The 15,999-nt window shown below is 40.9% G+C and overlaps 1 protein-coding gene across 1 annotated transcript in view; it reads left to right on the top strand.

Annotated features, from left to right (window-relative positions):
- Positions 1–88: 88 nt before the first annotated feature.
- SLC36A3 (solute carrier family 36 member 3) overlaps positions 89–15,999 on the top strand; it is a 29,216-nt gene continuing 13,305 nt past the window's right edge. Inside the window, exons 1-5 of the mRNA XM_039836643.1 lie at positions 89–235; positions 2,854–2,936; positions 8,293–8,383; positions 10,792–10,880; positions 13,335–13,430. Of these exons, the coding sequence (XP_039692577.1) occupies positions 8,294–8,383; positions 10,792–10,880; positions 13,335–13,430 (275 nt within the window). The 5' untranslated portion in view covers positions 89–235; positions 2,854–2,936; position 8,293. The remainder of the gene's footprint in view (positions 236–2,853; positions 2,937–8,292; positions 8,384–10,791; positions 10,881–13,334; positions 13,431–15,999) is intronic.

Here is a 15,999-nt window from a genome sequence, read left to right as displayed (position 1 = left end):
GGGTGGGCGGGGCTCCCTGTGGGGGGCGGAACGAGGCGCTAAGATCTCGGTGGACGCGGGACCGTCACGTGAGCGTCAGCGCCTTCTGTCCGCCCTCTTCCTTCGCCAGCGGCTCCTCCGCTGCACAGTTTTGACCAAGCTTGGAAACTGTCTGAGCCAGGAAACAAAGGAGGCAACTAAGGGCTTGGGAGGCGATGGAGAGGATAGAGGGGAGTTAAAGGAACGCCAGGAGAAGGTAAAGGAAGTCAGGAGTGGAGTTCCTTTAAATAAAACCTCCCTGTTGAGGGTCGTTGAGAGAGAGCTTCTCCTCATCCCTTCAAAATCTTTTTAAATCGTCTTCTCCAGATTTAACCTCCTCTCCACTTTCTGGGACTGCTTGCGGTGAATTAGAGGGGAATTAATTCTCCCACGGTAGATAGTCAAGGCGGGTGACTCCAGGCCTACCTCGGAGATATTGCAGTTTCTGTGCCAGACCATGGTAATGAAGCGAGTATTGCAATAAAGCAAGTCGTAATCTTTTTCCTGATGGAAGGTCTTGCCTTCATTTGGTAAAAAAAGGAACACCCAGTGACGTGGAATAAAGCAAAAGGCAATTAAAGGAGATATGCTTGTATTGGACTGGTTCAGCAGGAATCACTGCCTCACCCTTACAACTAAGGATAGACTATTCAGTATGTTTTCTTAACTGTTGGCACTTTGGCCCGAATGGTGGGGAGAGGGATTGTTAATAAGGTTTTTTTTCTAAAAAGTTAAATTCTAAATTCCTTCCTCAAAAAAAAAAAATGCACTGTCGAGCTTTCCCTATGAATGCAAAGATGATTCGACATTAATAAATCCACTACCACAGATAACGTTTGATACCAGGGAAGAAAAATGGTCATCAGGAGGTTCTGGGAAAAAAAGCATTAATAGAATTTAATGGTCCAGGCCTAACTTTAAAAGAAAACTCAGTATTATAAAAATACAAGAAACTTAACATGACCTTAGGAGGAGGAAGTCGATCTCAGAGGCTGCATCATAATTAACAGTGAAATACTAAAAGCCAGGATTCTGTTAAGAATTAAAAATTAAATATTCATAAATATTTAAATATTAATATTAAATTATTTTTTAAAGTAAGGACCATTTAAAATTAGACATAACTTAAAATATTTTAAAACCATGAGGTAGTAAAGTCCCTTCATTATGAAATGAAGATTGAGAATCTAACCCTTAAACATTTAAAATATTGCATTAAAAAGTAGACAAAAGTAAATGATGATTTCCAATTAGAATATTCACAGTCTATATGAAGGGGTAAATACCTAAATGCAAACACACACACACACTCAATAACTACCCCCCCCAAAAAAAAACAATAGAAAAGTTAAAAGCACAAGCGAGGCATTCACAAGAGAACAAATACAAATGTCCAAATTGTTTAAGGTGTTCATCCTCAATAGTAACCAAAGAATTAGAAATTAAAGCAACAATGAGTCATTTTTACTTATCACATTGCTAAACATTTCAAAGATTCATGAAAATGCATTGGCAGAGTGTCGAAAAATTGACACTCCGTTTTTTTGGTGGTAGTGCATTTGGCACGATTTTTCTAGATGACAATATGAATCAAAATTGAATATAAGAATATTATTTGACCCAACAATTCTACTTACAAAACTTTCTTCTAAGGCAATAAATGTTCAAAGGCATACATATAAGGCTGCTCATCACAGTGTTGTTTATAAAACTGAAAAATTGGACATGTCTTGTATATCCAATAGAGTTTTATTAAATAAAATAAGGCACAAGAAAAAAACTATTTAAGGAAGCAACCAGAACTCTCAAAAATTGATGATGGGAATGCAAAATGGTAAAGCCACTATGGAAATAGTTTGACAGTTTCTTATAAACTTAAAAGTACACAAGCAATCCTACTCCTAAATCTTTACCAGAAAAATAAAAACATTTGACCACACAAAGTTCTGAACATGAATGTTTCCAGCAGTTTTATTCATAACCACCCTAAACTGCAAATAATCCAAATGTTCATCACCAGGTGAATGAAGAGGCACATGGTGATACATCCATGCAATAGAATACTACTCAGCTATAAATAGGAATTAACTGATGCATTCAACAACATCGATAAATCTTGAAAGCATCATGCCAAGTGAAAGATGCCAGGCTTAAAAGGTTACACCATAGGGATGGAACACATCAACAGTTGCCAGAGGCTGGATGTTAGAGGAGAAGACTGACAACAGAGACCGGAGGAAACTTTTTGGAGTGATGGAAATGTTATACAGATTGTGTGTTAGTTACAAGACTGTCTACATTCGTCAAAACTTGTTGAACTGTTTAATTTTAAAGGGTGAGTTTTTCTGGATATAACTTATACCTCAATAAACCCCACTTTAAAGATAAAACACTCTCCAATCATTAAAAATTATTTCTGTTTGGTGAAGTGAAATATGTATAGCATATATTAAGTGAAAAAGTCATTATCATTTCAAAGAGATATTTGCACACCCATGTTCACAGCAGCATGATTCACAATAACCAAAAGGTGGAAACAACCCAAATATCCATTGACACATGAATAGATAAACAAAATTGGGTATATACATGCAATGGAATATTATTCAGCCTTAAAAAGGAAAGAAATTCTGATACGTTCTACAGTGTAGATAAACCTGGAGGACATTAAGCTAAGTGAAATAAGCCAGTCACAAAAGGACAAATAATGCATGATTCCAGTTTTATGAAGTACCTGGTAGTCAGATTCATAAACGCATAAAGTAGAATGGTGGGAGAGTGGGTAGAGAGGGGAAAGGGGGATTGTTTAATGGGTATAGATGTTCATCTTTGCAGGATGAAGAGAGTTTCTGGAGTTGGATTGTACAACACTGGCTGTACCTAACACTGCTGAACTACACATTAACATGGTTAGGATGGTAAGTTTTATGTGTATTATATTTTTAAAAAGCTGTATTACACATCAGGTTGGTGGGGGGTTGTCCACAAGTGCTCACGCGTTCATCAGTGAAGCCCATTAAAATGTTCACAACTGTTTTTTCTGGATGGTGGTGATTCTCACTTTTTGTAGTTGAATTTGTTCTGCTTTGTTTTAAAATGAGCATTTATTATAATCTATCACTTTTACTTATCGTTTACCTTGTTTATTGTCATCTTACTACTTCCTGCTGAAGTGCATACTCCTTAAAAGTGTTCATTGCTACGTCTGCAGTGCCTGCCTAATACAGAGCAGACATTCACTACTATGTATTAAAGCGATGAATGAATGCAAAGAGGAGGGGAAATTATTTTCAACTTGAGAAAAAGTCTTCAGGGCCTCAGAGTGGGGAGAGATCTCATTTGATATTCAGAGGAAGAGAGAGGCTCATAGAGCTGATTTGGGGCAGTACCAAGTTGACATGGAGAGCACATAATCTTCATGAGTAACTTGTCCAGACCATCCCAAATAAACATACAAAGTACAGCGTACCTGGGTTCGCTCTGCAAAGGCATCTTCGAGACTAGACTTTGTTCATGCCAATCCCATCCTTCCTGTTACATCAAGAACAGTGGAGTCACCTTTGACCCTTCTCTTTCTTTTACACCCCATATCAAGTCCATCAGCACATCCTCTTGGCTTTAGATTTTAAAAATACCCAGACTTCAGTTACTCCTCACCATCTTTTTAGCTACCATCCTGGTGGGTCATTGCAGCAGCCTCCTAGCTTATTGTAACAGCCTCCTGATTATCTCCCTGCTTTTGCCATCATCCCATTCAGTCTGCCCCCAACAAGAGACCAGAGAGATTCCATAAAATGCAAATCGTGTCACTACTCTGCTCAAAACCCTCTGTGATACCTCGCTTCTCAGAATAAAAACCAAAAGCATTCCAGTGGCCTACAAGCTCCTGCCCCCACCTTTCTATCCCTCTTCCATTGCTAATTCTTGCATTAACTGCATCTCTGGTGTGACCATGTAATTTATCATTCAAACCAGGATACTTTTGCTAGTGAAAAGAGGCACTTTTAATAATTATGCCAGGGCAACCAGCACAAACCAGCACAAAGCAGACATATGCCCACCTCTATTCATCTCTCCTGTCCTTTGTGCATGCTGAAGACAGCCACAGGGCCTTATTCTCACTCCCAAAATACCCCAGGCTCTCTCCTGCCTCTGGACCCTTGGTATTTATTGTTTCCTCTGCTTTGAGTTTCTGTCTCAAAACATAAACAGGTACTTTAAACACTTTCCCCAAATGTCAATTCCTTAGTGAGGCCCTCTCTGACCCCACAATCTAAAATTGCAACCCTCCCCTCAGCCAGCACTCCCCATTTCCCTTTCCCGAATTCTCTTTTTTTATAGTACTTATTACCAACTAACATACACTTGACCTTTTTTGTTGTTGTCAGTCTCCTCACTAGCTTGTAAATTCCATGAAGGCAGAGATCGTAGTAGGTTTTCTACGCTAATGGATTCCCGGCAAGGAGAACAGTGCCTAGTATATATTAGGTAGTTAATAAATTTTTTTAATAAATAATTTTTTATAAGTTTACTTCCTTCCAAATAGGTGGCAGTCCATACACTCCTCCTATACAGAAATTCTGAGCAGGTGACTTTTGAACTGGGCCTTAAAAACCATGCTTCACCCCCACCTGGGGCAGATGGTGGCTGGATTACCCTCTGTTGGGCCACACCTGCATCCTGGGATTCTGCAGCACCTTATTGGCTGGGCGGCCTCCATTGTGAGGTAGCTCTGGTTTCCTTCTTGCCAGAGATAGCTGAGCACTGAGCCTGGCCCCACATCCAGGCACCAGGACCTCCAGTCCAATGGTGCTTTCTTCCTCCCAGTCACACTGTTCACTTTGCCCTATAAGCACTAAGGGCTAAACCGGGAGGGGCTGAAAGTCTAAGCGAGTCCTGGCGTGTGGCTGACAAATCGCAAGGGACACTGAGGGTCATCCTGAGATGAGACTCTCATAAGTCCCCCCAAAGCCAGGTGAGGCATAATCAACATCAGCTTCCCCTGCCACCAGTGCTTCACACGCTTGTGCTTCAGCCAGAAGAGAATTAGGAGCTAGCATCTCAGGCCTGCAGCCCTGGTTTCTCTGGAGAAAAACCCATGGAAGGCTGGTTCAAGGCTGCTACAGGCCTTAACCCTGAGCCACCACCACCTACCCACCATGCTGAAGACGTCATTGCTTGGAAGGGATGAAAACAGTGAGCCCAACTCCCTGGATAACGAGTCCAAGTCACTCTCGGAGAGTAGCAGCAACACCACTTCAGAGGATGTCCCTGCTGCTGAGGAAGCCAGTGGATTGTCGTAAGTGGCTGCTCTGCCTTCCAGATCTGCTGCCTTCACAGCTCTGGGCCACATCCTCCTACTTCTCTCTTAATACACTTATCCCCAGTGAACAGGAGATGGATGCGAGATGGAGCCTTCATAATCTGAGAGAGTTGATCTGTGTGGCTCTGAGTATTATACCTGTTGCCCAGTTTTTGCAGAGAACCCAGATAGCGTGGCCATCCCTAGCATGAGATTCTTGATTCCAGAAACAATCTTCTTTCTTAGGCTGGCTTCTCTTTCTTCCACAGTTTCAGGCTGCTTTCCTCTCCTACATCTGCTGTTATTTTTTCTCTTTCTCCCTGCCTCCCTCCCTTCCAACTACAAACCTATCTGGGAAACAAAAAGTCACCACCTAGCCCTGTGTACCTGCTTTTACTGTGGCGAACTCAGACACTTTGAACTTTTTCTTAGGACTTTATTGCCAGTCACACTATTTAAGATAATGACTGTGGGCATAATGAGGTTGTAAATGACAATATTCAGTGTTGATAAGGGTGTCAGAAAATGCCTTCTCTCATGTCCTTTTGGGAAGAATTGAATTGGTATCTTTCTAGACGGCAATGTGTATGTCAAATCCTGATACATATTTATATAAAATGTACAAATACTTATTTGGCATGTGTTTACTTTGAGAGTACACACACACACACACACACCTGGCAGTAGTGACTGCTTCTGGGGAAAGAACTGGGAGACAGAGAAGGCAGAGAGATTTATGTTCACAACATAAGTTTTTTGGTTCTTGTTTTTCACTTTTTGAATTTCATATTGTGTTACTTATGTCTTTTGAAAGTATAATTAAATATACATAAATATATCCTTTGGTCAATAATACCACTTCTAGAATTTTTTCCTAATGAGATAACATAAGAATGCATAATAATTTTATTGAAGCAATGGTTAAAATATTGATAATTCAGAAACTATAAAATCATTTAAATAACATATGGTACACACATACAATGGAATATAATACGGCCATTACAAGTGATCAATGAAATCAATGGTTGTGAAAATGTAAAGGACATATTATTCATAAAGAAATTTAGTTTAGGACACAGTATTATAATGGTTCTCCTTGTATTAAAAAAAAAAAAGTGCATGTAAAAGCAACTGGGGATGCCCGGAGGAATGTTAAGGTGCTATTTTCTTTTATAATAGCAATGTATATTGTTTTTCAAGGGGAAAAAACCCATAAATTTAAAAAAAAATTTCCTGGACCTCCCCACATGTTTTTCACTCCCCGAAGCCCTGACCTTTGATGTCGTTAGCTAAGGCATTATGGTTTCCCAAAACTTGTCTCATCTTTCCCAAGAGATCTGATTCACGTGGGGCAAGACACCGCTGCAGGAGAGTAGATGGAGAGAAGGAGAGCAGGAAGCGGGGAAAAGAGCACAGCGTTTGGAGAAATTATTATCAAAGAATTGACAAAAGATTTTTAAAGATGTTTTGCTTTGACATATTTTCCAATAATTACAGTTATCAAGAAATGAAAGTTACCTCTTGGAAGTGAAGGGACAATGGGTGCCCCCATCCTTAGATGAAGAGACTGAACTAATAGAAATTCAGGAAGTCGCAGAGGTCCCAAGGGCCCACCCACCCTGTTCTCTGAACCCAACCCTCTGACCAGTTGTTACTGAAATGTGAAAGCCTGACACAGCCCTGACTTCTTAACGGAGAGGACAGAAACTGTCTCTGCACGACTCGCTGTGTGACTTTGGTCAATCTACTTCCACTGTCCCAGCTGCCTCCAGACAGTTCAGACTGCATTACCTCCAATGGCCTCCTTAAGGTACCTTTGTTCCAGGAGGAGGGGACTCTTCTACCTGCTCGAACCAGCCCTTGCTTGCCTTTTTCCTATCAGCTCTGCTTCCTTTTCAAAGAGTCCCTTTCTAACAGGCGAGCACCATAAGGCCAAACCAAAGGTGGTAATGATGGTGATAGGATGATGTGATGATGTTGATGATGCTATTGCTGTTGCTGATGCTGAGATGCCTCACATCAGCAAAGCACTTTACCTTTCCAAGATTCATCATGTAGTACCTCTTCTGATTCTTACCGTATCCCTAGGAGGTAGGCAGGGCAAGAATTATTCTCTCTCTCTCTCTCTTTTTGGCACACAAAAAATCAGAAAATGTAAGCAGCTAAGGGTCTTCTCAGAGTAGTGACCAAACACAGTAGGTTAATGGCAGAATTAGAACTCAGAATCGTGTGCTTCTTACCTCTGTGCTTTTGCCCTTAGCTTTTTATTTCGGTTCCCTTTTGATTCTCTTATGATTCTGTTTCCACCTTCCTCCTCCCCAGTGGATTGAAGCTGCCTGAGCAGGAGCTGCCATCACAGGTGTGAAGAACATTTAGAACCCTACCCCGAGCATACTGCCAGGCACATAGTAAGCATTCTGTATGCACAGCAGCAATGTTATTTAATTTTATCCAGTGTATAGTATGGAATAAATTCACAGTGACTATTAGCTGAGGAAATGGATCTAGAGTAACCTAGAAAAAGTATATACTCCATATGTGGTGAGAGATTGTTTTTTCCAGTGAATGAATCAACAATGAGACTGTAAATTGAGAAAATTATTAAGTCTTTCATAGTCTATCTAAATGCCAAGCATCTAGCAGGTCTCAATAAATGTTATTTGAGTGAATAAATCATAAAAAAAACTCATTGGACAAATGAACTAATAAACTGGTAATAGGGAATTATTCACTTGGTAGCAATTATCAACTTTTTCTTACTATGTGTTAAATATTTGTTGAGCCATTGAACTAGCACCAGCCCTGGATCAGATGTTCCAGGACAGAGCCTGGGAACAGAATTGAACCAGATTCCACTTCGTCTGCTTTTGTCCTTCTTCCCAGCAGACGGTACTGGAGATGCTGGAAGGAGGCTGGGCTTTGGGCCACCCACTAACATGCCCTCTTGTCTCCCTGTTCTCCCTGCACAGGATGATGCAAACCTTGATCCATTTATTGAAATGCAATATCGGCACAGGGCTCCTGGGGCTTCCCTTGGCCATGAAAAATGCCGGCTTATTGGTAAGGGGGACCTGGTGATGGGGAACGGGGTTTATGCATTTGGAGGAATGGGGCGGTGGGTCCCTGAGACCTTTGCATTGTTTATCAATGAGCAATTGGGGGATACCTCTGCAATAGGAAATGTGCCTGCAGGCATCAATCCACAGGAGCCAACCTGAAGCCAAGTGGAGTGTGCCTGGAGGGAGTAAGACATTATCCTTTTCCCAGTTTTATTGAGATATATTTGACATGCAGTTCTGGTTAAGTTTAAAGTGTACCGCCTAATGACTCGACATACATATATTGCACTATGATTACCACAGTAAGCTTAGTTAACATCGATATCATATAGTTACAAAAAAATTTTTTTCCTTACGCTAAGAACTTTTAAGATCTATTCTCTTAGCAACTTTCAAATATACCGTACAGCAGTGTTAACTCAGTTATCATGCTGTACTCTATCTCCCCAGTACCTATTTATATCATAACCAGAAGTTTGTATCTTTGACCGCCTTCGATTCCCCCACCCCGCCGTTATTCTTAAAGATCCACCATCCTCACAAACTGGTGCAGAATCGACTTTGCCACAGTATCCCCCAGTCCCCAGGATTTTACATCCAGCCCATTTCACTCAGCTACATTAGCAGCCTGGTCCCTGCAGCTGTTTCAGTGTGTGGCTCCTGTTTGAAACCATTCGACTGATTGTGGGGAAGTGGCTTGGAAGATGAGGATCATGTCTGTCTTCACCGATCCCCGTACTCCCTGCCATCCCACCTCTGTTTCTTTTCGTGCTGTTCCCTTCTCCCTCCTCTGTAAAACTTAACGGTTTCCTATTAAATTAATGCCACCTTCACCTTCTGATTTTCGAGAAATTATATTTACCTCACGGGAAATTCTTACAGCACTTACAAAGATGAGAGATACTTATTTTTTATTATATACCTGTCTTCCTCGCTTACCTGAAAGTTCTGATAGCAGGAAATCTCTGATTTACCTTTATACCTTTCCACAACACCTGCCATAGAGACCGGCACACAGGAAGTCCCAATTCATGTCTATTGAATTGAATTAATGCCAAATATATTATTTCCACTTACTTGAAGCAAATTTCTCCTTCTCTCCAGGCCTGATGTCTAAAGAAGGCAAATGGAGATTCTGGCTTCTGACATGACTCTGATTCATAGCAGTTCTAACCCAGAGATGGGACTCTCTGCTTTGGAATCCTCAGGGTTCTAGAACTTCCAAAGAGTATTATTACCAAATGGCCCTTTGCCAAACCATCTTTGCTGGTGTGGTATTTGCTGTTTGAGATAGCTCTTTTATTCTTTGATTTTTGCTTCCTAAGAGTCAGTAAACTTCTGGACCCTCCGTATCCTACCAGAACCTCTGACCATGACTCATTTGAGAAATATATATTGAGCATCTATTATGTGCATTCTCGAGCCTTTATTTAAAAGTCTCTACTATACAGAGGCTACATTATAGTAGAATCTAGTGGTGTTCTTGATCTCTCATTTGTTTCTTTGTGATAGATAATATCTCAGGTCACATCAGGAAAGGCATGAGTGTTCAGAACAAAGGCAGTACGAGAGTCAGAGTCCTTCTTTACTCTGTATACATCTGATCACATCTGGGAGATTATGAATAATAATGAGCCCTGCTGTTTTTAATCTCTTCACATATACAAAAAATGGAAACTATTTTCCATTTTTTTGAGAAGATATGTTCATTAGCTTGGCTACAGTAATCATTTCACTATATACATATGTATCAAATAATATTGTACACCTTAAATATATACGATTTTTATTTAAAAAATAAAAGATATTGACAAATTAGATATACTAGAGCAGTGATTGAGGATAGTTTTTCACACACTTCACCTTCGCCAAAGACAATGACAATGTCTAGAGACATTCTTGGTTGTCACGAGTTGAGGGGAGAGGATGCCACTGACACCTGGTGAATAGAGGCCAGAGGATGCTGCTAAACATCCTAAAACACACAGGACAGCCCCCACAACAAAGAATCATCTGACCCAAAATGTCACTAGTGCCCCTGCTGACAATCCCGTACTAGAGAAAGAGAACCAAGTTCTAAGAGGAACCTTGGTCTTCAAGCATCGTGAAGGACTTAAGGACAAAGGAATGAGGGAACTCAAGGCAGAACTCGGGGTAAAGGAGGAAAGACATGGGCTGTCTGGGGATGTAGTGAGTGCTCTATCACTGGAAGTATCCTAGCAGAGATTGGGCAGCCACTTTGCAGCAATGCTAAGAAGGGCATTCAAACCAGACCATATGGGGGCTGGGGCTGTCATCCCAGAGGCAGCTTTATTATGAGAGGGGCTCCAGCACCCAGGCTGGGAGAGGGTCGGGTGAGGGAGCAGTCAGTCTGTGGCTCACCGTCCCCACCTCTCCTCTGCTCTCCAGGTTGGTCCCATCAGCCTGTTGGCCATCGGGGTCCTCACTGTGCACTGCATGGTCATCCTGTTGAACTGTGCTCATCACCTCAGTCAGAGGTGAGAGTCCTGCTTCTCTCTCACCCCGATGCCAGGCCCCATTTGAGGGTGTGTTGAGTTTCCTTTGACAACTGACCCAATTAACTGGCCACATTTCAGGCCCCCGCCCCTGCTGCTTTAGATTCTACAGAGGCGGTGGAAGGGGTACTAAAGAACCCCAACTGGAAATTCCTAGGTCCAGCCCAACTCTGCTGCTAACTAGCTGGACAACTTTGTCAAGTTTCTGCACTCCCTGAACCTAGAGAGATCAAATAGATAAAAGATGCAAACATGCTCTGTAAACTACTGAATATATGCAAGATACTTAGGGATGTCTTTCCTCTTAATCTCCCCACCCTGAACTTACCCCACCTCCAGTGCACATACCTTGTAAGGAAGGGTAATTTTTTCCAGGTAAAACTTTTGGGTTCAATTTATTAAAAGTAGAAAAAAATAGCAATGAAATTAATAATTCATAGTGACTTTAGTCATTAATAATAAAGTACACACGATACTCTACGTTTTCAAAACTTCGATGCAAAGAAGAGACAAATGCAATGAAATCAAACAATGGTGAGAGTTTTATATTTATAATCTAGCAACTCATAGGTGGTTGATAATCCTTTATAGCCCACCACCTGATGGCTCTCTGTCCACAGCTCTCAGCTGCTCCCGAGACGTGCAAGTCTAAACGGGCCCTTGCAGATGTACAGAAAGGCTTCAAAAGTCAAAGTAGAGATATTAAATGAAACTTTCCATAAAGCCAAATTATCAGACCCAAATAGGTGTATCTAGAGTATGTATCAGTCACACCTAACTTATGGGGAGCACTTTCCAGCTCACAAAACGCTTATAAGAGCACTTACTCATTCAGTAATTAGATTTATTGCACAATTACATGCGCCAGGTACATGGCAAGAGCTTTGCAAGCCTCCTTTTATTACTCCTTTTAGCAAACTTTTATAGCACTATGATCACTCCCATTTTACAGATGAGTAAACTGAGACTTCGATGAGTTAAATGCCTTGCTCAGGGTCACACAGCTAGGACATGGCAGAGCCAGTATTCCAAAACCTGTCTGACTCAATTCTAACCATTTTGCAAATCTTTTCTGCCCTCAAGCCTGCTGGGACCATTTTTTTTTTTTCTTATGATGACTTGTTTTTCATTTTTGTTTTGTTTTGTTTTGTTTTGTTTACAGAGGTTACAGACTGATGGCCTAAGAGCTAACTATGGACTTCAGATATGTTTTGGGAGACTTCCACAGTTTTGCTTTGTTTTGGCCTATGTTTAAAAACATGGAGAGTTCACAATTAACCAAAGGTCTCCATATTTTCCTTGCCAGTTAGAAAATCTGGCACCTCTGGGGCTTCGTTTTTCAGCTGGAGTCAAGTCTCGGTCAATCCCTTTTAGAACAAGATGTCTACCAGAGGGTTTGCCACTGTCTCCACTATTCCCCATCTTGTCTTATACCCAGCCTCCCTCACGATATCTCTGATACCTATCTGGTCCCCGCAGTTTTGAATTTGTAACCCTCAAACTAATACAATTGCCAGTCCTATGTAATGTGACCTCTTCTGTATTTGAAATGCTAAGCACAATGAATAATAATAAAAATAGAAGGATCATGCACATTCCAGTGCATCACCACATCCATCTCTCACCATCTGCTCCCCCAAACGCAGACCACATGTAAAAATATACTGAGGCCCAGAAATCTAAAGACATTTGCTCAAGTCTCCCCGCTACCTGAGAGAGCATGTCGGGATCTAAACCTTGGGTTTTCTGACCCATCTGGGTCTCTTTCCCTCTCCCAACTGCTCCCCTCAGTCATGCAGCTAGCACTGGGAATCCAGGTCCTCAGCAACCTGCTGCGGCTCCCACATACTCATAGATAGTTCCTGAGCAGGGCCTTCCCTACCCTTAGGAAAGGCCGCCTAGGGAGGGGGACAAGATAGGCAGGAACCTGGGTGTCACATCCTACAGGCTACTGGGCAGGAGCCTAAGTATCACCTTTGCGTGGGATCTGTTCCGGGACAGGCATCTCAAATGTCCCAACACCCTCAGCTGTGCGAAGCGGGGCATGGAAGTCCAGAAAAGACAGAATCACTGCCTTGGCCATCCCCACATCCCTCCACCGTCCTCCCTCTTCCCCCCACCAGTGTGCACACCTCACATGTGTCACAACCCCTCTTTCCTGGTCTGCAGACCTACTCAATTCACAGCTACTCTTTACTTTTTAAAAATCCACTTAAATATTCATGTTTAAAAAGACTACTACAGAAATAGAGGAAAGGCAGACTCCTGAAAGTTTTAAAAATATACTGCTATAATATATTTCAGTAATACTGCTGCTAGGAAATTACTGGAATGCTCCATGTTAACACACAAATACATAATAATTACTCACTTTGGGAGTAAATCGTACCTCTACGAAAAATGTTTTAAGTTATGCATTTCTTGTCCTTTCTCTAGACTGCAAAAGACTTTCGTGAACTACGGAGAGGCCATGATGTATGGTCTCAAAACCTGCCAAAACGCCTGGCTGAGGACCCACTCGGTGTGGGGGAGGTAGTAGTCATAGACGACACAGTAGTCATAATAATGATAATGATAACAACAGCAATAGCAACAATAATCCTTACCTGCTCTTCCTTTATTTCTAGTCACACACGTTTTAAATGAATAAGTCCTTATTGCAAACTATCAAATGATATAGAGCATCTCCTCTGATAGCATCATCTCCCGTCCCCCTCTTTATCCAAGAAGTAATCACTGCTTTCAAGTTAGTCAGTGTTCTCTAGACTTCCGTTTCACTGCATGTTTGCGGATAGATGTGCGTGAATGGAAATAGACATTTCGTTTTGCATTTTCTTGTGCGTTAATTGATATTTTGTGGAAATGTGCTCTTTCATCTAACAATATGTCTCGAATTTCTTTCTACATTGGGACAATGTGGATCGTCTTCATTATTTTTTAAGGCTCACGATGTTCCCTGGTGTAGACGTATACCATAGATTTATTTAATCTTTTCTTTAATGATGAACTTTTGTGCTGTTCCCAGCTTGATAAAAGAGTTTATGGCACAAAATGCTCTGCTATGTCTCAACTCCTCTGATCTTCTCAACATCTTGTAAGGTAGGAAGGGTGGGTCTTTATTGTCCTGGGAATATGAGGTGACCAAGGCTCATAAAGACAAAATAACGTGTCCAGGGACCTAGACAGAGATAATAATGGGACAGAAATTTGATTAAGAGCCTAACTTTTTAGACTTCCCAGCAGAGCCCTCAAGAGGTAATGAGTCAGCATGGTGGCTCCCAAGATACCTGGGCAGCTCCTCACCCGGAACTCTCAATAGGTCATTGATCTCCTGATTAGCAGTCCCTCTGATTATCAGACAGGTGAGATTATGGGGCAGTGATTGTAGGTAACTTGCAGTTGCCCATCTTTTCTCACCAAAGTTTATCAGTTTCTGATGACACTGAGTTTCTTAGTAAAACTTTTGGGCAGAAAGGATCCTTAAACATCACCATTATCCATGCCTATTCAAGTGGAGAAAAACGAAGCCCACCCAGAGCAATAAAGGTCCCCAGGGTTACACAGGAATTTAGTGGCAAAGCGAGGACTGGAACATCTAGCTGCCACCCACCTCGTTTCTCTGGAGGTCCAGTAACTGAGAAAAAATTGGGAAAATATTTAAACCAATTTTTTGATTTGCAGTTTTTAATGTGCTAAGAGATACCTGGGGAGCTTGATTAAAAACTACTGCTCATTCCATGTAGGCGGCAATCCTCGATGGTGCACAAGCCATTAGGAAACTTTATAAAGGAAGGATACATTGATACCACCTGACCCCATCTTAGCATCTCATGTTTACACACAGGACAGCCAGACATGAGGAATCTTATAATGGGACACAGTAGGGAGTATAGAACACCATCTCAGAAATAAGAGATATCCTCACCAGGAAGGTAAATGAAGAACCTCAGTCTAATCAAGTTGCTAGATCTAATACCAGTTTATAAGAAACGCAGGGGATAGAGAAACAAGATAACTGGCATTATGGAGTCATCAACTACTTCTACAAAGTGGGATGTACTACAGGACAAATTATCTGGTATCTTTAACCGAAAAATAAAAAATAAAAGTTGCAAGAAAAAAAGTAAACAGGGCAAAGAGAATATAGCAGTTTAAAAACCTTAAGAGACTTAAAATACAAAATGTAATGTATAGACTTGTTTAGAAACCAACTGTAAAATAGACATCTTGGGAGACAATTGAAGAAATATGAGTATGAACTGAATATTAAATGATATAAAAAAATGATTGTTAATTTTGTAAAGGATGGTAATGGCATGGTGGTTATATATATATATAAATATATGTATATATCTATAAAGTCATTGTCCATTAGGGCTGCATACTGAATTATTTACAGGTGAAGTGAGGTCTCTAGTTTGCTACAAATACTCCAACAAAATAAGCATGTGTGTGGTAGGGTGAAGAGATAGGTGGGAAGAGGACTGGCAAAAGCTTAATAACTGTTGAAGCTGGGATGGGCACCCAGGAGTCACTGAATTATTGTCACTGCTTTTGTATGTGTTTGAAAATCTCCATAATAAATAGGGAAAAAAATCTCCATCCCGAAGTCTCACATGATACCACCAAGCCCCTGACTCTATAGACTGATATGTAGTTTTAGTATAATCCTCAGATGATTCTGATGCAATTGGTATCACAATCCAATCTAAGTACTGGAACATGGTTTCGTTCTGTTAAAAAATAAATGAATTCCTGAACTGGGGACAATTTAAGAATCCAAAAGAATAATGATGATAATGGAGTATAATATGTTAAATAAAAAATAATATGAGCCTATTGTGATACGAAATAAAAGGGGGAAGAATACGTTTCTTAAATGCCAGCTAATAAATTTAGAAGAAATGACAGATAGAATTAAAAAACTACCACTTCGTAAAAAAAAAAAAAGAAGAAGAAGAGGAAAAAGAAAAAAGAAAACCACTACCTCACAACCACCGATAAAATAATTGATTCAGGTAAGGATCATCGGTGAATGTTAAAGCTCTTGGTTGGAGGGGAGTAGGATATTCATGCCGTCTCAAAGTTTTGCCCCACAGAG

This window comes from Pteropus medius, unplaced genomic scaffold (assembly GCF_902729225.1).
Source record: "Pteropus medius unplaced genomic scaffold, Ma_sr-lr_union100, whole genome shotgun sequence".
Lineage (NCBI taxonomy): Eukaryota > Metazoa > Chordata > Mammalia > Chiroptera > Pteropodidae > Pteropus > Pteropus medius.
This window is presented reverse-complemented; position numbering and strand designations above follow the sequence as displayed.